The sequence below is a fragment of the Cnephaeus nilssonii genome (genome assembly GCF_951640355.1).
Source record: "Cnephaeus nilssonii genome assembly, chromosome: 9".
NCBI lineage: Eukaryota > Metazoa > Chordata > Mammalia > Chiroptera > Vespertilionidae > Cnephaeus > Cnephaeus nilssonii.
In genome coordinates, this window is record NC_137080.1 from 77,058,598 (window position 1) to 77,085,845 (window position 27,248).

Sequence of the window (27,248 nt, forward strand, 5' to 3'; positions counted from 1 at the left end):
TTTTTGTTGAAGGACTTCCTTTGCTGTTTGAACGCCACTTTTATAAATAGACTTCTTTCAGGCTCTTCCGCTTAGCACTGGTTTAATGTCTACTCTGTTCTTATGCCTGGTCATTATGGTTTTTCATGATTGTAATAAACATGCACAGACCAAATTCTGCTTTTTCTCCCCACTCAGTATTACATCCAAATATTTTGAGGTGCTAGTATTTTAAAAAGATGAGGTTGTTCCTAAATGACTACTGTTAGAGAATTTTTTAGGTCAATTTAAAGTGGTGACATAATTCCGTATGCACTGTCATAGATGACGTCCAAATCAGATGGTTGTAGTTTTGGTTTTTTTGTGTTTTTTTTTTTTTTAAAAAAAAGCAGATTACAGAATGACATATTGTGGTGGCCTTTTTCTGTAAAAGTTTGGATTTGCTTTGTTTTTATAAAAAGGTATCTCTGAGGATAATCAACATATAAATCAGTGGTTTTCTCTGTGGTAGAATTTCAAATAATTTTTTTCTCCATGCATTTATCACGTGTGTGTGTGTGTGTGTGTGTGTGTGTGTGTGTGTGTTGTATTCAATAAAATGTACAGCATTTAATGATCAGAAAAGGCACGTTAAAGCTGTTTTCATTTGGAAATGGAAAGAGGGAAGGTTTGGGGTAGTGACAGGCTGTTTGGAGAGCAGGAGAGGTGGATGGAGTGAGGGGGAGAAGCTGGAGCATGGAGTGGAGTTGGGATGCAGGAGAGAGGGAGAGAGGACACAGGAGCAGGAGGAGGGGTGCGGCAGAGCGGCCGGGAGATGCTGGTGAGGTAAGTCCTCGCCCTTGGTGCTAGAGATGTCACTCCCACCTACGACACATAAAAGCTTTTCAGAAAAGCCTTTTGAAGAGTATAGCTCACAGGGTGAAATGGGTATATTTTAAACCAGAGAAGGCTATACAAAAAGCATCAAGAAAAACGCAAGTCAGGATTGACTAGAAGTGGAAATGAAACTTCTCAGTTCCAGATAGAAACTGAACAAGTCACATGAAGGAAATGGCCTGTGGTAAAAATGTAAGCTTTAGAAACAGCAGCTGGAAATGTCAAGTGTCAGTCCTGACACAGCAGCCCATGGTTGCCCCGTTGTGGGGCTGTGGAAATGTGCCACCCAGCCCGCTTTTGGGTGAGACCTGTTCACTTGGGACTCCACAGGGCCTCCCTACCCTTCCAGGGGTGCAGTAAGCAGGGGTGGGGATAGGGCAGGATGGTAACATTTGGAAACTTCTGTGAAGTTATGGGACTTGACTGCCGTGAATCGTCTCGGGACCGACAGCCTGCTGCTCAGGGCTGATGAGTTGGGCAGGTGGCTCTGCTTTCCTGCCCAGGCTGTGCATTTGCCTGCTGTCTGGTGGAAGGTGAAGCTGTTGCTCCTGGATTTATGTAGGTGGAGAGGGGAGGGATGGGACAGTGGGGCCTCCAGTGGCTTCTCACCTGGAAGATACACAGGAAATGATATATTAACAAAGCCAAGATTGAAAATAAGAAGAAAAATGACCGATTGTTACTTATTGAGTACTGGGAGGTGCCAGGCCTTGTGCTAGACTTGACCTTCTAATCCCCTCAATAGCCTTCTTTTAATAGGCTGTTATGTGTCTCTATACCGAGCAAGCTGAGCAACTCCATCTCAGATTTAGTGAGGGCAGAATTGGGATTTTAACACAGGTCTTTCTGCATTCAAAATCTAGGCTCTTAGCCATTGTACTCTCCTGCCTCTCAGCAAGGAGGTACAAGTAGTTGGTGCTTCAGGTGTGAGGGAAGGAAGCCGCATGAGCGCAGGTGATGGGATGGGGAGAAGGCTTCCAGAGGAGTAAGGTCAGGGCTGGCCCTTGAAGGAAAGTCAAGTTAGAGACACAAATGAAGGCAGAGCAGAGGGCTGTTGTTCCAGGCAAGAAAAGGTGTTCAGAAGTTCTAAGGAAGTAGTTAATAGATGAAATGCTACAAAAGTTCTTGGGCCCTATCTGCTTGGGAAATAGGTTTCTTTACTGCAGGACTTGTCAGAGCCTTTAATATGGTAGTAATGTATATTGTATATCTGCACCAAACGTATTTGTTGACCTTGGAGAGTATTTCATGGGATAATATTCTAGAATATCCTTTAGAACATCTGGGCTGTGGTACTGAGTTTCTTTGGGAGTTGTGATAATCATGGGTGGAGAGGGTGGAGGTTCAGTAATGTCAGATTAAAGAGAGAGTATCCTATAAGCAGTGTGGATCCATTAAGGGGGTGTCTGCTTATTTTACCAATAACCTGGCTATCCTATCTAGGATGGTTGGAGGGGAGGAAGGAGAGTTGACTTCCGAGGCAGAGAATCTAGCTAGAAGCCTCTTCATGGGCTGCTGAGAGACAATGGTGTGAAGCTCTATAATAGCACTGAGAGTGGAAATAATGGATTTAGTAACATAATAAAGGAAAAAGCCAACAGGTGGCTATACAGGAAGGTGGGGAGTCCTTGACTGCAGCCTGGGACATGGGCAAAAATAGGGATGTCTCCTGGACCCAGTTTTTGGAATAAAGACACAAGGTTTGCTTATATAATGATACTGAAGTCCTGGTGCACGAAATTCGTGCACTCAGCGGGGAGCGCGGGGGGGGGAAGGAAGAGTCCCTCAGCCCAGCCTGTGCCTTCTTACAGTCCAGGAGCCCTTGGGGGATGTCCGACTGATGGCTTAGGCCCACTCCCCACGCTTGCCAGCCATGAGCCCATCTTCTGGCTGAGCTGCGCTCGCCCTGTGAGAGCGCACTGACCACCAGGGGGCAGCTCCTGCGCTGAGCATCTGCCCCCTGGTGGTCAGTGCACGTCATAGAGACTGGTTGTTCTACAGTTTGGTCAATTTGCATATTAGCCTTTTATTATGTAGGATAGGATAGGAGGATTAGCTAGTGTTACCCCCAAAATGTAATTTTTTAAATGATGCAAAGTGATTTTTGGCATGTGGAATGGGAGTTGATGATGTGCTATCTAGGTGAAGATGCAGGACTGACCACCAGGACAAAGCCGTGAGTAAGAAGAATAGATCTGAATGTCACAGAAATACACACCCATTGTGGCAGGGATTTCTAAGAGGAGAGAAGGGCCAGACTTGAACCCTGCACCTATAGGTGAATCCCTGTCCTGGAAGCGTGTGGAAGACTCATGGAGGCAAAGGGACTTGAGAAGACCCTCTGAAAAGGTGAGGCCTAGTGACAGAGACGGCAGGAGGCTGAGGCTCCACATCTGGTTTGTGGCTGAGCTGCCCAAGGACAGGTCTCCTGCCCCCACCAGTGCTTTTTTCCATTTGCTCCTCAGCTGCCTGCTTCCTCTTCTCAGTAGTATATATAGCATCTGGGGTTCAGGTATTGCAGGTGCTTCCATAGGGCTTCAGGTGGCTTTCCTAGCAGGTGTGGCCACCAGTGCCCTTCAGGACTTTTGACTTCTTTCTGTTCTTGTCCCCCAACCCCCTCCCACCCTAATCCTGTCCCTGTGCCCTCTGCAGGGGGGCCTAATGGTTGGTGGTCTTGTCCAATGGGCTGTCTCCTCTGAATCCTTGCCCTCTGGGCTTTGCCTGGGGAGCCTGAAGTCTGTCTGTAGGGCTGGAGGCCAGGATGGCTGCCTGGGACTGCTGGCTATCTGTGCTCTCCCCGCCCTTGGCCTCCGTCTGGGGCTGAACGTGGCCCAGGGCCTGCTTGTCAGCACGTGGCTTGGGTTTCCGTGTTAACGTTCCCAAATTGGGATTGCAGAGGATTGAGTGTCCGTGCCGTCTGATCACGCTGAGCCTTCTCAAGCAGCCAGCTGCGAAACTTTCAAAGGGCTGTGTGTAATTGCTTTGGGGGATGTGGGGGTGGGAGTGCAGGGGGACTGAGATGGGGACAAAGAAGTCAGTTTTTTAAAGGAAAAAAATAAATGAGCTTAACAGCCTTGGGCCATTTGGGTGGGGCGTGGTGCTTGGGCACATTGAAACTCTTTCCTCTTCCCTTCATATTTTTCCACTTCCAGAGGCCAGAGCCTTACTGACCCCTGCAGACCCCCCTCTGTGTAAATACAGCCTCTGTCTCCCACCCCCTCCCTCATTACGCATGCCTTTAATCTGACCCATCTCCAGGTCCCCAGCTGGCAGAGACTCAGCAGATTCCAAACCCCAGCTGGTGCCGGAGTGTTTACACGGGCGGGGAGGCTTGGCAGACAACCCGCCCCCAGGCTACTCAGCTGTAGGAAAAGGTAGAAAGACATCCCAGAGATAAGTGGCCCGTTTGTTTTTGGACTCTCCCCCTCCCTCATTCACTCTCCCCCTCATGCCCACCCTCACTCCAATTCCTGCTCCATCCTGAAAAAATAGAAGGTAAAAGAATCGCTTTGTGTCCCAGGAGAACTGGGCTAGGGACTCCCTGGCTCATCCCTTCCACCCAAGTAACCCTTTCTGCAGCGCTTCGAGCACACAGAACAAGGGCATTCCGCTTCACTAGAACAGATTAGATATTATTTAAAAACATTATTTATCAGTATAAAGTTAGACCCTATTCATAGTGGGTGTTGCTCTTTCAAAATCAGAACTAAAAGCTGTGTGGCTGGATGTTCATGAGGCCATGCCTGGGACTCATTACTGCAGCCTCAGGTCCCTGGTGTCCTCAAGGGTCTGTGTCTCCCAACTGTGTCCTCACCAGAGGCTCCTGAGACACTGGGACAGGTAGTCACTAGCCTGTAGTGGGTGTGTTTGTCTTGGTCTGAGTTTGTGAGAAGCCAGTCCCAAGGTATCCTGCACAAAGCAAGCCTGTTCTGATCCTAGTTGTCAGCACCGTGGGTCATTTGGAACTTAGCGGGCCCTTAGGAAGTAGCTGTCTGTCCGACTCCCACTGGTTCCCCAGTATGTAAGGGAGGACCTTTACCGACGTGGAGTGGCCTGTTGCCAGTGGTTGTATAGACCAGGTTAATCATTTTCAGGTGGTGGTAGTATTAAGCTTTGTATTTGAGGAGCACAACTGCATGAGTCAGGGTCCCACAAGAGACAGATGGGGTCATTCAGGAAAGGTTGCTGAAGGCAGTACTAACAGGGGTGGAGACAGGAGCAGAGGAAACAGACCCGGGGCCCCCACCTCTTGCAAAACTGGGGCGATAGCCCGAAGCCTGAAGGGATGGGGATGGAGTAGATAAAGAACTTCTTAAGAGGTCATGGAGAGAGAGGATGAGGGAGAGAGGATGATGGTGAGATAATGCAAGCGAGCTGCAGCCAAAGGAGAGGAGAGGACCCTCGGTAGGATGCAGTCCCTGCCACATCTGCCCAGCAGGGAGGCGCCGGTGAGAACACCCTCCTCTGCTGTCGAACCGCCATCGGATTCAGGTGGAGCCAGGGTCAGGAAGCCCATTGATGTACTCCATAAAGGACATCCGTAAAGGTCATCCACTCTGTGCTCTGGGACACAGAGCAGGGCAGAGAATGGGCTTGGAGGGGCAAGTGGAGAGTCATCCAGCCCAGTAGCCTTATAGCTTCTGTTCTGTCTCCTCTTTGAATCCTGCCTCATTCACACCCACAGGCCATCGGAAAGGGTGGCACAGTGAGAGTGGTGCTTCTGAAATTCTACAAACTTGCTTTTTAGACAGATGTTTCCTGATTGCAATGAGCCAAATAGTGTAACACAGCTGCTTTAAGCTACTTATTGCCTTGATCTCTGGTGAGATAAGGATCACCCTGGATTCTTAAAAGTGACAGCACATTAAATGCCTCCACTTCCATCTTTTGGGGCTAGTTCACATCATACTCAAGTACCACTTAAACCCATTTCCTTCTCCTACCCTAGTGCTTTGCACACTCAGCCCTCAGGGACCAAGCGGTTTTTAGTGTAGCATAAATGGGATTCTAATCACCGTGTCCAGTTACCACTAGTCTTTGAATGTCTGTATCCAACAGGAAATTACTTTCTTGACAGTTTCTCTTGAAGGAGCTTAGACTGACTTGTCCAGTAGGTAATGATAAAATTTAATTGGTAAGTTATGAAATATGGGGCAGCTTTTAGAGTTTTGTGGCTAGATACAAAAACTTTGAATTTTTATAGCAGTAGCAATAACAGAATTGCCCCTTATATTCGCAGGAAGCAATTGTTTCTTTATCTGGGCTCCAATCGTTTTGGGAGCAGGTTTGAAATGCACACTATGCTGGAATTGAGGACATCTCCATGAACACAGGAGACAAAGACAGTTGACTTTGGGGCCCAGTAGCTTTTAGAACAATCGAATGAATGGATGAATGAATAAAAGCTTTAAGGGGTCTGAAGGCTGGATTTGGTTTCCTCTTCCCATTTTAGACTAGCTTGTTTGAAACAAATGGAGACAGCTGGGATCTAAAGTTGGCCCACACAGTGGATGGCCCCCCAAAGTTGCCATGACTTCATTAAGCTAGACCAGGGATTTTCAACCTATGTGCCGAGAGAACTTTTAAAACATGCGATATCTGATTATTTAGCGAGGGGCACTGACCTCTTTTCCCTTATCAGGGGTGGGGAACCTTTTTTCGGCCAAGGGCCATTTGGATATTTATAACATTCGCTTAATATAATTCACTTAATAAAATTTACATTGCTATGGAAGAAGCTCCTAAATTTATTGAATTTCGAGTTCCGCCTGCCGTTGGCTTGGCAAGGCCAGACCACATAATTTCATGGGCCAATGGGTTGTGAGGTCACCCCACTTCTGAGGCCCTTTAGCTGTGTGCCTCTGGGCAAGTGTCTTAAGCTTCCTGAACCTTATTTGTTCCGTACGGTGGGCCTATGGAAGGATTAAATGAGGTAGTTTCCATAAGTATTTAGAGCAATTCCTGGCACATGGTAGGAGTCAGTAAATAGCAGTAGTAGTTGCTTCTAGAGTTGGAGGTTAAACGAGGTCATCTTATTTGGTGTTTAGCACAGTGCCTGGCAATTAATAAGATCGCTCACATTAGTTGTTCCTTACAGGGTCATTGGGGTCCCATGAGTTAATCATGTGAAGTGCCTCAGCCTTGCCTGGCCTGCAGTCAGTGTTCAATAAAGGGTGTTAGTTTTATCACTTCTGAAATAAGGAAGCTGGACTGCATGGATGGCTTAGCTCCTGAATTTGGTGTTTGAGCCTTTGAGGGAAGGAAGTGGATTTTATAATTTTGGGCATGTCCTGTAGCTTTGTGCCTTGCCCAGAGCATGTGCTCAGTAACTATTTTGTGATTGAAGAATTTATTTTATATATTTTTAAAATTGTTTTTCCAGAGACAGTGCAAAATGAAGACATGTTTCTGGGGTGTGAAAGTGTCTTACCAGCCAGCTTTGTACACTCGCATCCACACATGTGCATGTACACATACACGTGCGCGCACACACACACACACACACACACACGAATACACACACACACATCTAATGCTTTCCTTGACACATCTGTTTGAAACCCAGTGTGGCCACTGTAAGATCCCAGAGGGAACCGTGGAACCACCCCTGTGGCTCGATGGCAGTCCCTGCAGGCCTTAACCGTGCACCCTGGCCCATGGCCAGGTGCTTATCCGTATGTCTGCAGGTTCTGATTCTGAACCCCATCAGTTCGACCAGAGACAGGAAAGACTGATAGACTGACAGGAAGCTGGCAGTCTTCTGGTGATCTTCTGGCTGGCACTCAGACAGCGTCCCGCCTTGGAACCTGCAGAATAGCCATCCTCTTGTCAGTCCCTCTTGGGACGTGAATGGGGGTAAAGTCGTGCTGAGGGTGGCAGCGTGGCACTGGTTCAGAAGAATTCATTCAATAGGTAACAGAAACATTTCCTAGCCCTGTTTCGAATAGAAGAGGGGCAGGGAGGATGTTAATTTTGTTTTTTTCCTCTCTCCCCAAGTCCTTCCTTTTCCTCTTCAACTTCCTGTTTTTCTCCTCGGAATCACATCAATTCCAGAGGGATGAATGGAGCATCTTCTCTGTATCTGGACAAGTGTCAGAACGTCGGAGGGAGCAGAGACTTTGTGGAGCGGGAGGCAGGGGGCCCTACAGGGAGCTGCCAGGGCCAGTGTGTCCCCTTCCCCCGGGCACCCCTCTCCTGTGGTCCTGGATCTCACTTCCTGTGGTCCTGGATACCCCTTAACTCGATGTATTTCTCTCTGGTTCCCGTCTTACTTTCCTTTATACCCAACCATTTTTCTCCCTCACCTCCCACCCCCTCAAGATCTCGGCCACCCAAACCGGCAGTCCAGTCCTCGGTCTCCACTCTGCCATGCCCAGTTCACCGAGTCCACCAGCTTCTGCTTTCTCCTTTCCTCCAGTGTTCACTTAGCAAGGTCCCCGGGGACCTTTGGTTCCTGAATCTGGTGGACTCTTCATGCCGCCATTCATTCCACAAATACTTACTGAGGCCCCACTGTGTGCTAAGCACCCTTCCAGCCACGTGGGACCCATCGGAAAAAATAATCTTAAGACCACTGCCCCTGTGCAGCCCACGTGCTGGTCCCAGGTTGACTGGTCCTCCCCGGAGTGCTCTTCCCCTGGCTGCCTGGGGGGAGGGGGGGGGGACTCTGCTCCTTTTCAGTCTTCTCTCCCCCCCCATTCCCAGGCCCTGGGCTGCTGCTCTTTTCTCTCTCGGGTTGATGACGCCACCATCCACACCACTCCCTGGGTAGCCATCACCGCACCTAGCACATTTTATTTCCCTTGTGTGCTCGTGCATCTGCTTCCTGAACAAGGCCAGAGCACCGCCCTTGACCACCCCTCACCTTCACTGATCGTGCCACTGAGTCTGCTGAGACCCGCCCAGCGCTGTCCTGTGCTGTTGCTGCCTTTGCCTCCGTCCAGGCCTGGTTATGCCTTCTTGCAGCAGCCTCCTTCCTAACGGGTCTGCACGCGGCCCGACTCACCTCTCCTTCCCCAGCCCGTCCCCTACACCCGTCGCAGAACGAGCTCTGCCGTGGAAACCTCGTGCTAGTCCTGCCTAAAGTCGTGAGTGGCCACCTCCCACATGTAGGATCAAGTCCAATTTTTATACCTGCCATAAAGGGCCCTTCATAGACCTGGTTCCTGGCAGCCTCTGGCCTCATCACCTTTCACACACACAGACCATTCCTTTTCCCTGGGAGTCATATTTCTCCTACTTCTTACCTTGGTGCATGCAGCTCCCTTCCTGCCCTCTTTTGCCCTGTCTGTACCTTTGGGACACAGGTCAGGCAGAACCTCCTTGCGGGCGGGGGTGGGGTGGGGTGTGCCGGGGACTCCGTCATTGTCTCGGTCAAGGAGATCCCTCTGGTCTTCTGAACTGCCTGCATGTACACTCTAGCAATGACAGTTTGCTTACTGGCTTGAGTGACTGGCTCTGAAGTTTTGTGGTGCCTTTCTTGCCTGGGATGGTGTTTGGAGTGGAAGGGTAGAGGCATTTCTGTGCCTGGGAGTTGAGGGGGCAGAGCTTGGAAAGCATGGCTGGGTACCTGTGGCGTCCCGGGATGCCAGGCAGGGGTCCTGCTTCTCTCCCAGGCACTAGGGAGTCATGCAGGACTGTGGAGCAGGGTCTCTGGTGTTTTAGGAAGGTGGTTCTGTAGTCTCTCCCAGGGCAGTCAGGGAAGATGGCAGAAACAGGACTTGAGCATAGTGCTTTAATCTACCCTCTGCAGGCCCTGGCCTTCGTTCCTGCATGTCCAGTAGGGGACAGAGCAGTGGCCGCACAGTGAAAGGAACAGATCCATGCTCCCTCTACAAGGCTTTGGCAGGGAGAGCCTTTCCTCTTTCCCTCCTCCTCTGTGTGTGTTTACGTGTGTCCTCCCACTTTTCTGCATAAAGATGATGTGTGCTTCATAGCCGAAGCCTAATATCACTGGTGTCCCAGGCAGTTCCTCTTGTTCAGCAGGCCTGGGGTGGAGGACACCTGGCCTCCAGGCTCTTGCTCCGAGGCCTGGATTCATCAGGAAGTGGGTTGTTGCACATTGAGCCTCGGGTGAGGGTGCCTAGACACTCTGGGGATCCTCAGAGAACCAGCCGTGAGTTCAGACTGAGGTCTAGCCCCTCCTCTGATGTTTGGTTTTCTTCCCGGGCTGCATTTCCCCTGTGTGAGGCCACATCCAGCCTCCTGGGGTGCTGAGAGGCTGACAAAAGCACCATGCATTTTCACATGGTGTTTGAAATACCACTTTCAATTAGTAAAGTGAAATTTTGTAGTAATGTATATTGCCATTTCTCTCTCTCTCTCTCTCTCTCTGAGAGAGAGAGAGAGAGAGAGAGAGAGAGATATCTTGGCATACGGCATTTAACAAATCTCGACATTTGACTGATTTGACTGGACTGTTTATTGGGTTTAGGGGTATGGGGGGACTGGTTTGTGGCAGAGTGTGGATTGTGTTCATCTCAGGTCGTGCCTTTGGGGCTAGAGTTGTATTTTCTGTTTATCTGTAGCACATTTTTTCTGGCAACTCTTGCCTTTTATGTTGTTGTTTTCCTTCTCCACTTTGAAGACGATTCGAAATATTCCCTTGTGAATAGTATTTGCTGACAAACAGGGGTATTTGAGTGCTGGATGTTTTTCATTAACCTTCCTGGCCTTGGTTTAAGTCAACTGAACCAAATCGTCATCATTAAGTCCTGCTTATCAGGTGCCCTCATGCAGGTGGTCCTTGGCAGGTCTTTGTGGACTCACCCAGCCTGGGCCGGATGCCAGCCCAGAATGGGGTTCAATGCCTGGCCCCTAGGAGCAGGATGCATTGGGTGACGCAAGGTGGTAGGAAATAAAGGTGAGTCAGACTCAAGATGCACATGGCCGTGTCCCTGGGCCTGACCCCACCTTCCTGCTGTGTGTGGAAGAGGAGGGCTCTTGGTGGTATTAGGATGGCACCACGGAGGCGATTTCTGGGACCCATCACCCAATCTCTTTCATTAACACCCGTTAGTGGAGTAAGGGGGTGTAGAAAGGGGCCAACAGAGATTACACATCTAAACTTCCTACAGAATGGCTTATTTTCAGAACTCGTTTATTTGCCTTCCAGCCCTGTTTGCGCAGTTTAAATAAGGGCGGAGGTGGACACTGGGTTAGGACCTGACACAAACACCAGAGGATCTGAAGGCTCCCTGTGCAAACAGGCCTGGTTTATGGCCTCCAGAGGCAGCGTTGCTTTGCTCCGACTCTGTGAACTCAAAGTTCATTTTTCTAGCAAGCTCTAATCCACATGCCTGGTTCTTCTGTCCAAATGTGGGCATCGACATGCTGATGTTTTGAGTAGGAAACATTCCAGATGGTAGAGAATAATTAAAAGTGGTTGCAGTAGATCACTGTCTGCCTACTCTTTCTTTCCCTGAGCGTAAACAGGCAAATTTAGGCAAATGCACCCTGCCTGGTCCAGTCTTCCAAGCCCCTGAATAATCCTTTCATTTCCCCAAGTACCAGGACATGCTGAGTTCCTTGGGGCCCCGGCACCCATTCTTGCCGACGGCCAGTGATTAGTGACTGGCCGTCATAGACACATCCATGATAATGAAATCCCCCCTCTCTCTTTGTTTCCTGCCTTATGGAGCTAAAGCATCTTTAAAGACAGCAGCCAAGATGATTGATGTATTGGTGCAGTGGTTCCTTTTCTGAAATCAAGTCTAAAATGTTATCTAATCTTAACTTTCCAAAAACCACTTGCAAACTAAAACTCTACACTCTGAAACCCCTTTTCCCCCCTGTTTATTTTATTATTATTAATTTATTTATTTTGTTAATCCTCACATGATATTTTTTCCATTGATTTTCTTTTTTTTATTACTCCTCACTCGAGGATATTTTTCCATTGATTTTTAGAGAGAGTGGAAGAGAAAGGGAAAGACAGAGAAATATCAATATGAGAGAAACATGGATTGGTTGCCTCCTGCACTCGCCCTGACCAGGGCCTGGGCCGGGGAGGAGCCTGCAACCGAGGTACGTGCCCTTGACCGAAATCAAACCCAGGACCCTTTGGTTCGAAAGCTGACACTCTATCCACTGAGCTAAACCGGCTAGGGCTCCATTGATTTTTAAAGAGAGAAAGCAAGGGATGGGGAGAGACAGAAAACTTCAATGCAAGAGAGACACATTGACTGGTTGCCTCTCGCACGGCCCAACTGGGGCAGAGATCGAGCCTGCAACGGAGGTATGTGTCCTTGACCGGAATCGAACCCACAACCCTTCAGTCCCAGGGCTGACACTCTAACCTCTGAGCAAGCTGGCTAGGGCTGATTTTTATTGTTAAGATAATGCATCTGAACAGGTGGCTTTTGGCCAAAAGTAAAAATTATTTGTCCTGATCAATGTGTGTGTTTTATGAATATCCACAAAGCAACCAGTACTCTAAACTTTGCCATGTGGTACAGGAGAAATACATTTAAAAAACATCAATAGACTTAACGGTTATTTTCTGTGAGCACTTCTTCATTTTTATTTCATTTTTAGCTTCCATGAGGACTGGTTTATGAGTGTGCTGTGCTATAAATAAGGGGAAAGCTATTGGGGGGAGGTGAAGAAGAATGAAGTATATAGTCAAGTAAGGGTACTGGATATATTGATCCAGGGCTCTTTTTTTGAGGGAGAAGATGAGATATATATATATAGTTCTTTAGAGAGTAAATGTATTTTATGAGAATACATATATATATATATATATATATATATATATATATATATATATTTAAATAGGTTTTTATTGATTTTTTAAGAGAGAGAAAAAGGGAGAGAGAAAGAGAGAGATAGAAACATCAATAAGAGAGAAATATCGATTGGCTGCCTCCTGCACGCCCCCCACTGGGAAATGAACCCACAACCTGGGCATGTGCCCTGACTGAGAATCAAACCGGCAGCCTCTTGGTGCATGGAACGATGATCAATCCACTTAGCCACACCAGCCAGGCAAGAGAATGTATATGTTTTATTAAAGTTGTCTGTAAGGCACATAGTAGGTCAAGTTCAATCTATGCAAGTATAGATTGCATAGATATGCAGTCTTCTGAAGTTATAATTAAGTTGTGGGTATGTACGAAGTGGGGAAGGGTGTCCCTAGGCCACCTCCTGATTGTCGGTACCTCATTTACATCCCAAATTGGGATGAATAGAATTGCAAGTTCAATCTTCAGATGTATCTTTAAAGCCTAAGTTCAAAGATGTTCAAAACTCTGTAAGTGGCTCTTTCTAAATTTCTCTTTATCGCAATATAAAGTTTAGACTTTGGGATCGATAAATATAATAAAGCAAGTAATATTTTATTGTGGCTATTCTGATTACGGGTTTTTCTCATAAATACATGTTCCTTTTTAATCTAATGTAAAACGGCGATCGTGGCATTAATAGTGAGACTATTCAGCATTGTGAACATCTTGTAGAGAATCTGTTGTGTGTGTGTTTAGCTTTGCTTGATTCTTATAGCAAGGCCGGTTTTCAAGTGAGGAAACCAGAATCTCTAGGCATTGCTAAAAGCCACACAGAAAGGTACTGTCAGCACTCAGCCCCCTGGTTTCAGGCCCACGGCCCTCCCAGCAGCTTCTGGTCATCCCAAACAGAGAATTTCAGAAAGTAAGAGTGAAAAGCATTTTTGTTTCAGCTGTATCTGCCTTTTGTTTGGAGACGGACAGGCTGCAAACCACGTACATCAAGTCCCTGCCATGGACGCGCTGGTGCAGGTGATGAGTGGGCTCCTGCCTGGGCTTCCCATGAAGCAAGAACTCAGGGAGCAAACACGCCAGGAAAGAAGGGCTCAAAGACTCTTCTATTAAAACACACACGCGCGCACACACACACACACAGCCTCTTCCCCACCAATTGGGCGTAACTTTCAAATGTTTTCCTGTCTGACCGAAATTTTCCTATCCACCACCTCAGCAGAAAGATGCAAAATCAATTTGGGGAAAGCCGGAGTCGAGACTGCTTGGCTTCCTGAGACTAGGCTGAGCGGGGAGAGGAGCTTTCAATGGGCTGCTAAGGGGGAAGGAAACGGACGTCCTCGCTGTCCGTCAGGGGGTCTGGGTCGGCCACATGCTACTCACTGTGTTTCAGCCCTTAGGTCCTGTTCATGGGACAGTCACGGCTTGGAGCAGAGCTGCTTCTGTGAAAGCAAGGTCCCGTTTCTATGCTACCCTGTTCTGGGTGGCTTGTCTGCCAACACAGCCCTTCCCAAGTGCCAGTTCGTGGCTGTGTCTGCCAGGAAATAAACAGAATAAACCAAACCAAAGGATTGGATACGATCTCAAAGGAAAGCGATGAGACTGCCTTCATCGCCGCTCTTATCTTTTCTCTTTGGTGCCCAGGTATCACCTTGCAGTGGAGAGAGAACAGATGGGGCATTGGAACCCTAGGTGTGCGCAGTGTCCGTGGCTGGCGGGCTGGTGGTTAACACAGGCGGTGGTTGACTTACTTTCTCCGTCTGTCAGACGCAGGTGATACCAGACCTCGTCTTCACAAGGTGAAGCAGTAACAGTTGAAACTCTTGGGAAGACCTCTGCGGAAGGCTGTGTTTTAGTTGTTGACAAATAAATGGAATGAGAGCCTTTTGCAGCTGAGGCTGAAGAGGCCCTTTAAGGACATCCATTCTGACCACTCCGGTCGGCCTTGTCCTTCCCATGTATCTGTAGTGGGATGTTAGTACCTACCGTGTAGGGTCACTGTGAGAGCTACATGGGACAATTTATATAAAGCACTCAGAGCCATGCCTGGCACCGTGTGAGCACTTGATAACGTTGACTGCCGTGATTGTAGTTGTTGTTAATGGATGAAAAAACAGGTCCAGAGAAGTACGATACTTGCCTTAGGTCACCCAGCTGCCCTGCAGCTGAACTGGGCCTGGAGTCCAAGTTCACCACGCTTTGCTGAAAGCCGCTGTTTCAGTGCATCCTTGCTCTCCTGTAGCAAGAGCTCAGATGCATGCACTCCTAATAGAACACAGTGTTATGGCTTTACAAGCATGCTCAGTGTCACTGCCTTTGTGCTGGATGCCCTGTTTTAGTTAAAAGTTCAGTGAAGCTGTGTGTGTGTGTGTGTGTGTGTGTGTGTGAGCGAGAGAGAGAGAGAGAGGGGGGGGGGGAGGTGGCCCCTTCTACATGATTTAGTGTTCTCCCTTTGCATTAGTGTATTAGCACATTGTCACTTTTAACCTTTCACCCACTGAGTCTGGCATTTAAAATGCTATTAAACTCAATAATGTTTCCTATAAACAGCCTTAGAGGGGTGGGAAATAATTGGAATGACATTTTTAATAGGCTTCTGTTTCTCAGCCCTCTGTGCGTGCAGAGAGGAGCTTATTCAGTGCTTTGTCCCTGGTCTGAGGTTGGGAGAGGGTTATGGAGTGAATTTCTGGGGTGCAAAGGGCCTTTTAAAGCACAGAGAGTGGATTTATGCTGGAAAAGTAGTGTTGCTTTTTCTGATAGTCGTTTTGTTTTTTTAACTAATGGACATAGTGAATCCGGGAGCTGATCACTCCCTCCTCCTTCAGGTGGCTTCCAGACAGCTTAGAGGCAACTTCCTGGCCACCTTAGCCAATGAGCCAATCTTATTCCTTGCTTCTTCTCTTTGCCTTCATAAATATTTTTTGGTCCTCTCCTGCCCCTCTTTTATTTTGCCGTTCAATTTTATGTGCCGTGCTGTATGTATCCTATGTTTATTTTTGGAACAAACTTAAAAAAAATCAAATTGAATATTGTAAAATTGTGAGGTCTTAGTAAGCCAGTTCACCTCTCTCTACCCCCAGGTTTAGCTTCTTCATCTGTAAAACATGGGAGCTGACAGCATCTTGCTCTGAGACATAGTAAAGTGGAGCGGGCACGGCTCCTACAAAGAAAGATGCACAGTTGGGAATGGTTTCTGCTGCTACTACCAGGGGTAGGGCTGGAAAAATACTGGAATCTAGTACTTTTGCCTTAATCAGAGTCTTCGATCCTCTTCTCTCAGGATCATGTTAAGAAAACATGTGTTAACCATTCATCTGTGTTTACTAAGTACTATAGTTGCTTGTGGTATTAGTTCATCAAATATGTATTATTGAGCCCTGACCGGGAGGCTCAGTTGGTTGGAGAGTCGTCCCGTGCACCATACCTAGGTTGCGGGTTCAATCCCTGGTTGGGGCGAGTATGGAGGCAACCGATTAATGTTTCTCTCACTTTGATGTTTCTCTCTCTCTCTTCCTCTCTTGAAAAAAAAAAATACCCTTCAGTGAGGATTGAAAATAAACACATATTGTTGAGATACCTACTATATGCTCAACACAGGTATGGAGCCCAGGGAGAGGGAGAGAGGACATGCACAGGAGGGTAAATGTGGGCTGAGGGTCAGGAGAGTGAACACACTCCTGGCTTTGTTACTTAATCACTCTATTCAGTTAACAAGTGCTTGCTGAGTGCTGGCCATGGACTAGGCCCTGTTTCAGGCTGTGATTGAAGATAATCAAGGCAAGTAAGATTCTTACTTTCTTAAAACTTATATTCTAATGAAGAGAGAGTTTCAAAACAAGTAAAGATACATCCCCTGAAGCTGTGTACTCACAATGGGTGAACTTTATGGTGTGTAAATTATACCACCGTAAAGGTGTTAGGAAGAAAGCTTGGCCCCAATGCATTTGATCCTCATTTTTTTGCAGATCAGGTATCTCCCAGGGTTCCTCTTCCCTAAATTTTGTAACTCCCAAACCAACACGCCCAGTGATTTTGGGGTCTCTCATGGACATGCACAGAGCAGTGAAAAGTAGTCACTCGATGCACATGTTCATAGCCAAGGTCCAGCAAGATGACGCTCTGCCTTCTTGCCTCAGCTCTCCTGTTAGTAAGTGTCCTTTCTGTGGTCCATTTAGTGCCACTTTGTGTGTGTGCACGTGTGTGTGCGCTCGCATGCATTTCTGTGCTTTCTGTTGGTGAGTTTGCTGTTTAAAACGGCCCTCACACCTGGTACTGAAGTGCTGTCTTGTGTTCCTAAGCACATGGCTGTGATGTGTCTTACAGAGAACCACACGTGTTAGCAAGCATTCTTCAGGCATCAGTTACAGCGCTGTTGCCATGAGTTGAGTGTTCACGCTTCGACAGTGTGTATTCAGTGCAGCACCTTAAAACAGAGACACACCCAAAGCACGGCTGCGCATTGATCCACTCAGGGAAGTGTGACCAGAGACTGGCAGGAGCCTAACCCTGGTTTCCCCTAGGAGCCATGGGGCAGTGTTTGCTCATTCAGTGTTCACAGTGACTTCCTGGAACAGAACTACTGTGAATGCCAAAGTTGGCTGTCTGTGCAGGACTGGGACAAGAATGTATATACAGCCTGTATAACAAATGTCTGTCTTCCTTTAAAGAAAAAGCGGGATTCTTCTTTCGATCATTGGAATAGCGGACTCCATCCATTTATATACACTCTCACAGAGGGCCTGTTTTAGTTGGCTGAGCTTTTCAATATTAAGCATTAGGGGTAACCCTGTGGTGAGTAGTAATGAAAAGCACTAGTATGTATGACAAAGATTTTATTATATAGCCACTCATTTACATGTTGGCTTTAGTAAACAACAGGTGGGCCTACACATTTTCCATGTGACTGTACTTTGAATACTGTCATGTACGTGACAGATCTGTACCTGGGTCTCTGACACTGCAACAACCACGTGCTAAAAGGGAGATTTAAATATTTAATAAGTTGTAGCTTTGTAAAAATTTTTTAGTCTTTAATTCCTTGGGTTATGTTGTGTAGTCACAGTTCAAGCTGTGATGTCAAAATAAAATGAAATAAATCTCAAAAGGATAAATAAATGCATAGGAAATTGAGAGATCTGCGCCTAGGGCATCAGAGATTGCCCCAAACATGTGGAGGGAGACATGAATATGGGCTGGGGAAAGGAAGGAAATCAAAGAATGTAGAGTGAATATTAGGTTTTTCTTTACATATTTATGAATTGTTTCACTTTTTTAAAAAATCCTCACATGAGGATTTGTTTTTTTAGAGAGAGTGGAAGAGGGTAGGAGGGGAGAGAGAGAGAGAGAGAGAGAGAGAGAGAGAGAGAGAGAGAGAAACATCTTGTGAGAGAGACTAGATTGGTTGCCTCCCACATGCACCTTAGTGGGGTACATGCCCTTGACTGGGAATTGAAGCCAATACTCTTTGGTGTGCGGGCTGATGCTCTAACCACTGAGCATCTCGGCCAGGGCTGTTTTCATTGATTTTAGAGAGAAAGGAAGGGGGGTGGGGGAGAGAAACTTTGATGTGATAGAGAAACATCTATTGGTTGCCTACATGCACACCGTGAACTCTCCAGAGAACTTCCTTACGTTGACCAGAGTCCATTTCTAAGACACATTATGATTCCATGTGTAGAGAGCGGGCATTCAACCCTGATTGCACATTTGAATCCCTGGGGGAGCTTTTAAGATCTCTATGCCTGGGACACCCCCAACCAATTAAGCCTGACCCTTCGGGGCATCAGCACGACGGCAGGCTCCCCAGAGCACTCTAACGTGCAGCCAAGTCTGAGCAGCTCGCACACAGGGCCTGTCCCTCCTCACCCCCTCAAAGCAGACTGCTCTGCCCAGTCTCTCTCAGAACCTTTTCTGTGTCTCCCATAGAATTCATTTAATCTATGTTTTAAGTAAATGTTTATTTCATCTTAAAAAAAAACACACATCCTCTTAAAAAGTGAAACAATTCATCCCTGGCCAGGTGGCTCGGTTGGTTGGAGCATCATCCCACACACCATATCGGTTCAATCAGCAGTCCACATGGTTGATGGGGGTCTGGGGCGCTCCAGCAGCACGGCTGTGGGAGCCACAGCAGAGCAATCTGGGTAGGCACACAACACTGACCAGCGCTTTCTTCATCATTGCTCAAGGTTCAGAGCCCAGGAGAGGAGTCTGATTGGCTGGTTTCCTGCCCTGGGGAGAGGCTCTGGCCCCTTCATTCTTCCAGGAGGAATGTGGTGACCAGAGTGGCCCCACACACCCCGCTCTCACAGCAGGGGAGAGGGGTTTCCTCAGGAAACCCTGATGCCATCAAGAAGGGGGATGGATGCTGGTGAGCAGACCCCACGAGGTCCACTCCACTCTACTCCAGCACCTCAAAGATGTGTGTCTTTCCTGCATGAAACTGAGTGAGAGATCTGCGCCCAGGGCATGGAGAGTGTTAGGTATTTTTTTCTTGCCCGCCTACTTGCCCTTCTCCCCTCTTCTTCCTTTCTCTCGTTTTGTCCAGCTTCCTCTGATCTCCCCTCACAGGGGTTTCAGCCTGAGAAGACCAGGTTTACCCTCCAAGGAGTCCTGGCAGACAGATGGACAGGTAGACAGGCCAGGATGACCAGTGTGAGCAGAGTGCAGTTGGGGAGAGACCACACGGCTGGGGTGGCGGCCGCAGTGAGGTGCAGGTGTTTATCAGCTAGACAGCTCTCAAGGAGAAGGCTGTGTGTGACAGGTGACCAGGGACAGCTTGAGTGACAGCATGGGGGAAACAAATATAGTCGCGTGAAGCAGCCTGGCACATACTCAGCTTCTGATTTTTTATCCTATTCAGTGAGCAGTGACTGAGCACCTACTGTGTGCATGCGGTTGGTTACTTGAGAAGGGTATGGGGACAGGTGAGATGGCACAGCCCCTGCCTCACGGAGTGCCACTGAGAATGATAAAGGAGTGCAGGAGGTGATGCCCAGTGGCGCATGCCACAGAGCACTTCCTGAAGAAGGAGACTCACACCCTGTTGCAGGCGGGGAAGGCTTCCAGGGGTTACGGTTGAACTGGGTTACAAAGATGAATGAGCCCAGCTGGGTGTTGACCCAGGAACCAAGGTTACCCGTTTGATTCTGGTCAGGGCTTATGGCCCAGCTCGATCCCCAGTGGGGTGTGCAGGAGGCAGCCGATCGATGACTCTCTCTCATCATTGATGTTTCTATCTCTCTCTGCCTCTCTCTTCCTCTCTGAAAAGAAAAAAAAAAGGATGAATGAGATTTTCTTGGGGGTGGGATACAAAGTGAGGGGGACTAAAAACTCCCAAAGAAAAGAGTGAGGAGTAGTTTTTGCTGAAATACACGTAACATACATCTGTTCTAAAGAAGTGGAGGTGCTTGGACTGGAAGGGAGGCAGGGCACCCTGAGGAAGGTCTCGGGGCAGCAGTAATGAGATTTGGGGTGGGGGTAGGAAACGCCTGCATATACGGATAGTGCTTTGTGTTTCCCAGAGTGCCATCCCACCCCTCGTCTGATTGGACTTTTCCCTGCGAGCTTGACAGAACATGTCCACGACAATAGCACCCACGAGGAGGCTCCTGCCTCATTGCACACAAAGACAGATGACACCCTGGAGAGAATCGGGGCTGGTGGGTGGGGAGAGTCTTGTTCTTCAATAGACAGAGAAGGCCGAGGACAGAGCCTGCGTCTGGGCAGCCAGGAGTCCCAGTGATGCACCGATGGGCCGTGATACATCATTTCTGCTTCCCACGTTGCTTTTGCTACACCCAGTGTTTCCCCCACACCCATGGTGCACGCTTTAGACACTTTTGTTCAGAGGAGAAGCAGTAACTCTTCATTGATGAGGTGTCTCCGGAGGCCTCTTGGGACAGGCCTGGGTCTCGCCTCCTCCCCTGGCCTCCCACGTGCTCCAGGACAGTGTGGGTGGTGCTTCTCGCCCCAGCGGCACCTCAGAAACATCTGGGGAGCTGTAGACAGAGCAGCAGGGGTGCTACAGATATCCTTCATCTTACAGGCAGGGGAAGGGAGGCTCGCGGTGTCCGATGACTCGCTGTGGTTACACAGCCAGCAAATGGCTGGGGCAGATTGGAGCTCAGGCAGCCGGTTCTCAAGTCCAAGCTTCAAATCCTCACATTGGATCATCTCTCCCCTGCAGGCTAAATTGCCAGAGCACTGATTTGCCAGGTGGCAACCAGAGTTTCTTTTTCACAGCACCACTGAGATTTTAAAGGCAGCTTTTGAAATAAATAAACCAGAGAGTGGGGTTTTATGCCTTGCCCCATGCCCCACAGTAGGGCAGATGCTTCTGATGCTCAGGTGTGGACTCAGGGCTGCTGTCCGCTGTGTAGTTAACATGCTTGGGGAGGCTGGGACCTCATCTTCTATTAGTTTCCGTCTTCCACAATGCAGGATACCCAACACTAATTGAATGAATGAATGGATTCTTGAATGGATGAAAGAATGGCAGACAGATTTGTACCCTTAGCTTGTGAGCTGTCAGCTGGCCAAGCACAGCTCATTTCATTCCATCTGCAGTGAGTACAAGTCTAGATACCACACAGGGCCCAGGATTGCTTTGTTTGTTTTTAGTGCAGGTATTAGGAGGGCTGTCATTGAATGGAAGAGGAAAAAAGCCAGTGCTAACTGTGCATTAGGTAAAACCCTTCATTGGAGAGGCCTGTGGTCTGAGAAGGAAAAGGGCTGGGGGCTGGTCGCAGGCTCCACATGACTCTTTTGATGTGACCAAGAGACTAAATTCTTTTTCTTTATTTTACAGGTCACTGCCAAGACTGCCTTCCTATTTATTTTACCTCAGTATAATGTTAGCGTGCCTACAGCAGGTAAGCAAAGCACTAGTCTCCGTCTTTCGCTGGTCCTGCTAACTCTGAAGTTCTCGCGTAACTTCCTTTTCCTGTGTACATGTATGGTCCTTTCAGATTGTTAACCTCAGCATCCAACATCCTAGGTCTGTTAAAGATACAGCTGCAGCCACATTCAGCCCTCACCACGGCTCTGCAGGTGGGGCTCTCAGGTCTCAGCACCAGGAACCAGGCACGCTCCTTTCTCATTGCCAAGCGCTGGGTGCCCTCTTGATGATAAAGAGTTTTTGTTAGCTGAATCTAATTTTCTCCTCTTCACTCTGTAGTAGAGAGTTGAGTTGTCTGCACTTTAAGGTGAGATTCCTTTCTTTGCCTGGCTCCACTGATGCCTAGATAAAGGGCTTTGGGGGCAAATCCCTTAACCCATGGCCTACGGGAGATGTAGTTTCAAATCTTTACTGGACTTGCCTACCGCCTGCAGTCTCTGCAGCCAGGCCCTGGGGAAGCCATGCTTCTGGGGCAGCCAGATCAGTTCCTTCTTATGAGAATCAACTAAGGGATGCTGGCAAGTGAGGACATAGACTCCATGCTCATGAGAGAAGAGACAAGATACTCCATGGCCAGCCCCAGTAGACAGGGAACCAGGCAGACGCCTGCCCATCCCAAGGCGCATGCCAGCCCTGGTGGGCACAGTGGACTCTCTTGCTCAGTGCCATGCAGTCCAAGGTCAAAGTCAGGCTTCTTCCTCCTAGCTCTTCCTCCTAGTTAAAATCCTAGTAACTAGGACACCTCTAGACCTAGTTCAACTTATTATTTACTGACTTTTAAGTTTCTAAAAATTGTGGTGAAATACAGATAAGGTAAAATTTAACTGTCTTAACCATTTTTTTAAGTGTACAGTTCAGTGGCTTTAAGTACATTCATGGTGTTTTACAGTCATCACCACCATCCATCTTTAGAACTCTTCATCTTGCAAAAACAAAACTTTGCACCTGTTAAATAATAACTCACAGTCCCCACCCCGGCAACCACCCCTCTCCTTTCTGTCTCTGTGAATTTGACTATTTGAGGTGCCTCATATAAGTCGAACCATATAGTATTTGTCCTTTTGTGACTGCTTAAAATTTAATTTTAAATAAACGTTTTTCCAAAATATATTTACATGATTGCTGCATGTCTTTTGGGAGAAATTTACAAAATACAGATAAACACAAGAAGGGAAAAAATCACAGATGACCCCACCACCCAGTCAAAACTGCAGTTTATATATTTTTTTTAAAATTGATTTCTTACAGAGAGGAAGGGAGAGAGAGAGTTAGAAACATCGATGTGAGAGAAACATCGATCAGCTGCCTCGTGCACACCCCCTACTGGGGATATACCCGCAACCAAGGTACATGCCCTTGACGGGAATCAAATCTGGGACCTTTCATTCTGCAGGCTGACCCTCTATCCACTGAGCCAAACCGGTTTCGGCTGCAGTTTACTTTTTAAGAGTGTGGATTCATGACCTGCTTCTTTTACTGTTAGCATGCTGTGACCCTTTTTTTCCATGCCATTAATTGTTATTCCACTCAGTAAGACATTTTGAAAAGCTATAAAGTATTTTTAATAGGGATTACCACAAGTTATCTATTCCATCTCATACTATTGGATATTTAAGTTTCTAGTTTTTATTGTAAACAGTGCTGTAGTAAAATTCTTGTGGCTAAATTTTTGCATGTATTCATGGTTATTTTCTTCATTTTTCATGATTATTTTCTAAGGATAAATTCCTATTACTGGAATTTCTGGGTCAAGTAGTTTGTACATTTTAAAGGTTTTATATATGTATAGCCAAAATATCCTCTGCCATCTAATTCTTAGAACCCATAAATCCTAAGTTTTTTTGTAAATATAAGGCTTTTTTTATGTGAGAATGCCAGTTTATTAATTTATAAAGAGATATTCAGTTATCAAATGTTTTCATTACATTTCTCCCTAAAGTCAATTTACATAGGACGCCAGATCATGACCCCACACAGCTTTATGAATTTACCGTGAGAGAGTGGGGACCACAGCATCTCATGTGCGTGTGACCCAGGCAAGCCTTTATCTGTTTGTAAAACCAGATCACAATCAGAGGGTTGGTTTTTAAGTTTGAAAACTTTCTCAGAGAAATTAGCAGACAAGTGATACCCGACACGCATCCCTTTCACAGCCAGGATGAGAAGTGTAGACTTTATGCTCCAGAGTTGAACTCAGAGCCTCTGAGCATAGAGGGCATCCCACCGTGTTTTTTGTGTGGGTTTTTAAAAATATATATATTTGATTGATTTTTTACAGAGAGGAAGGGAGAGGGAAAGTTAGAAACATCGATGAGAGAGAAACATCGATCAGCTGCCTCCTGCACACTCTCTCCTGGGTATGTGCCTGCAACCAAGGTACATGCCCTTGACCAGAATCGAACCTGGGACCTTTAGTCCACAGGCCGACGCTCTATCCACTGAGCCAAACCCGTTAGGGCATCCCACTGTGTTTTGGGCGTGTGCCAGTATTGGTCATATTATACCTTCATTTGTTTGTTTTAAATAATTAACTGATCAAGCCAGACACATATTTGTGTGCCTCCTGTGTACCAGGCCCTGGGTGTAATGTATAAAACACGTCTGCTCTCTGACTCACGGAGCTTACCATTTGGTTAGGGAGGGATCGATAATAAACAAGCGAACAACAAATAATTATAGTCGCAATAAGGGTGGAGAAGGAAATACTCAAGGTTACATGGTCAGGAAAAATAAAAGGGTGATGATGGAAGATGGTTCTCAGAGTTGACGTCTGAGCTGCGTGTGTAGGGAGTTGTGCTGAGGGTATAGGGAGGCGGGTCTGTGTAGAAGAAAGTACATTCCAGGCTGAGGGCTCAGTATGTGCAAAGGCCTCAGGAGTGAAACAGATACCTTGGCACATTGAGTAAATGAAGGCCCGTGTGACTGGAGCCAGCTAGGTGTGGCATTTTCCTAGGGGTGGGGCTGCTCAGTCCTCCTCCAGGCTACAAGGCCTGGGGAAAGGTGAAGATACATTAAAATGTATACTGAATTGAGTTTTCAGTTACTGTAGAAAGGGAGGATGAAGTATTGTTAAATAGTCTATCTTTTGTTTAAATCTTGCCATTTGGGGCCATTTGAAATATGACCAGCAAATAATCAAGAGAGACAATGAAATCAGAACAGCCTGCTTAGTTTTGTTCCTTGAGCTCTTTAGACACCAACCCAGTAATGTTTGGTTTGTATGTACCGGAGGAAAGCAGACTTCTCGTGGGAAAAAACCTGTTCACAGTAACTGGTCTGTTGAGGTTGCGAATTTTAAAACCCTCCCCCCCCATATCTCTCTAAGGCCGATGTGCTTTGTGTAACGGGGTGAATTGTGATCTCATGTTCCTCATGTATATAACATGTAACTGGTTCAACTCGATGTTTAGAGCTTGAGTTTTAGCAGGGCGGTGAGTTTTCATACACAGCTTTCCGCACTCGGCTGAGGTTCTCACGCTCTGTGGAGAATAGCCCATGGTGATGTTGAGGACCTCTCCTGCTTGTTGGGTTTTGTTCCCTCTCCTCCTCTCCTGTCTTCTTCCCAGCTCCCAGCATTTGTTTATAGGGCTGCCGTCACCCAAGTACCACAAACTGAGTGTCTTAAACAGCAGAAATATATTGTCTCACAGCTCTGGAGGCTGGGAATCCAAGATCAAAGTCAGCAGGGCCACGCTCGCTTGCAGGCTTTAGGGAAGGGTCTGTCCAGGCCGCAGTCCTGGCTTCTCTGGTAGTTGCGTGGCTTGTGGCAGCACAAGTCCAATCTTCACGTGGCCTTCCCTCTGCCTGCACGTTGGTCTCTGTGTCCAAAGTTCCCCTATGCAAGGACATCAGTCACATTGGATCCAGAGCCCATTCTGCTCCCCTGTGACCTCATCTCAACTGACGACTTCAGCAACAACCCTGTTTCCATATTAGGTCACGTTCTGGGATGCTGGGGTGGTAGGGCTTCAACATATGAATCTTTTGGGGACACAATTCAACTCAAAACAGCAGCTATAAATGCAGAGACCCTCCATTCAGAGAGATGACTGAAGGGGGAGCTGGCACAGTCGTGGCAGTAATAAGCTGTGCCTCCTGGTGGGGCGCCTGCCACGCCAGCATCCTCGCGGTTTTCTTTAAGGTCAGCAGTAATGAAGCAGGAAATGTTCCTTGTTACCAAATTCCTTTTCTCCTTATTCCCACTTGCAGCCCTGTTAGGGTTGCCAGACTTAGGAAATAAAAATCCAAGATCACCAGTTAAATTTGAATTTCAGATAAACAACAAATACTTTCTTTTATTGTAAGTACATCTCAAATTATGCATGGGACATAATTACACTAGAAAATGATTCTTTATGTGAAAGTGAAGTTTCACTGGCTGTCCTGTATTTTGTCTGCCTGCCATACACCCTGCTCAGCTCTGGCAGGGACTAAAATGTCAGGTTTCTGGTCTTGCCATTAGACATTGAGTCTTCTTTCTGATTAAAATATCACACAGCATCTGGTATTATGGCAAGCAACCTATAGCCTGTAAAAGGTCAGCAAAGACCAGCGGTTCGATTCTTCGCGCAGACGGACTCAAGGCCTGCCTGGCCGCCCTTCTGACATAGACCAGGTGACTTCAAGCAGGCTAAGTGTTTACAAGGTTGCTTGGCATTGTGCCACTGATACGCTGATTGGTCTTGGGCAAACCACTTAACATCTGGGTCTCCATCTCTCATCTGCAAAATTAAAGGTGACAGTCCCTGCCTCAACCCGTGTTTCCTGAAGACGGAAGCCCTAGGAGGCCTCCCAAACACTTGCCACTCACATTGTTCACAGACCCACTCTACAGGCCTCCCCTGGGCACTTGTTAGAAACTCAGCCTCTCAGGCCCCACCTCAGGCCTGCTGTGTCAGAACTTCCCTGTAGGCCATTCTGGTTCAAGCCTGAGAGGCAGTGCTCTAAGCGTCCTGTGCACAAAGCTCCAATAGGCTTTCAGTTGACCCCATCTTCGACCCCAAAGGTATGACAGGGCAACCCACCAAATCCTGTGACTCATTTGCATCTCTCTGTTCTCTTTGAATCTTGGTGTTTCTGTGTTTGGTCTAGGGGTGAGGGGAGGAGGGGGAACCACTGGGTGGGTGTGGTTTCAGGCTGGGGCTGCAAACCCTCACCAGAAGTCACAGACATTCCTGCAAGGCAGTGCGGGTAGGAGTCGTGGCGGCTCTGGCATTCCTGACCTGCCTGCGCTGCACACCTAGAACAGAAGGATGAGGGTGGGGGCCTCTTCCAGGGGAGGGCTTGTTTTGCAGGAATGAAAGGTGACAAGGACCCATCCCTGGCTCTGTTGGTCCCAATGGGCTTTATAGCCACCAGCTGCTGTGTGGCATTGTGTAGCTAGAGATGAAAGCCCGGTAACCACCGTACCTAGCTTGGCCATTGTTCTCACAGCTCCTTCTAGGATGAGACATACTGCCCCATAAAACAACCTCAGACAGATGGTTTTAAAGCCTCATTCAGCCGAAGGCCTTTGTCCAAGGCCCAGAGTGTGGCTTTGTTCCCTGTGCTGGCTGGCAGGAATTAGTCTTGTCTTGTGCTTGTATCATGTACTTGAAAGATTGACATCATATATCCAACTGAGCCCCTCTTTGTAAGATGAGCTTGTGAGGGACAAAAAAGGAAGAACAGGTGGGCAACAGTGACCCCGGAGGTGGAAGCCTTACTTGATGACAGACGACACTACCCAACCCAGACCCGGGGCCTGTCCGGCTGGAGGA

The 27,248-nt window shown here is 47.5% G+C and overlaps 1 protein-coding gene across 2 annotated transcripts in view; it reads left to right on the top strand.

The window, feature by feature from the left end:
• Positions 1 to 27,248, top strand: part of TRAM2 (translocation associated membrane protein 2) — a 77,866-nt gene that overhangs the window by 20,168 nt on the left and 30,450 nt on the right. For both annotated transcript variants that reach the window (XM_079780978.1, XM_079780977.1), the window contains exon 2: positions 21,400 to 21,463. In XM_079780978.1, the coding sequence (XP_079637104.1) occupies positions 21,400 to 21,463 (64 nt within the window). The remainder of the gene's footprint in view (positions 1 to 21,399; positions 21,464 to 27,248) is intronic.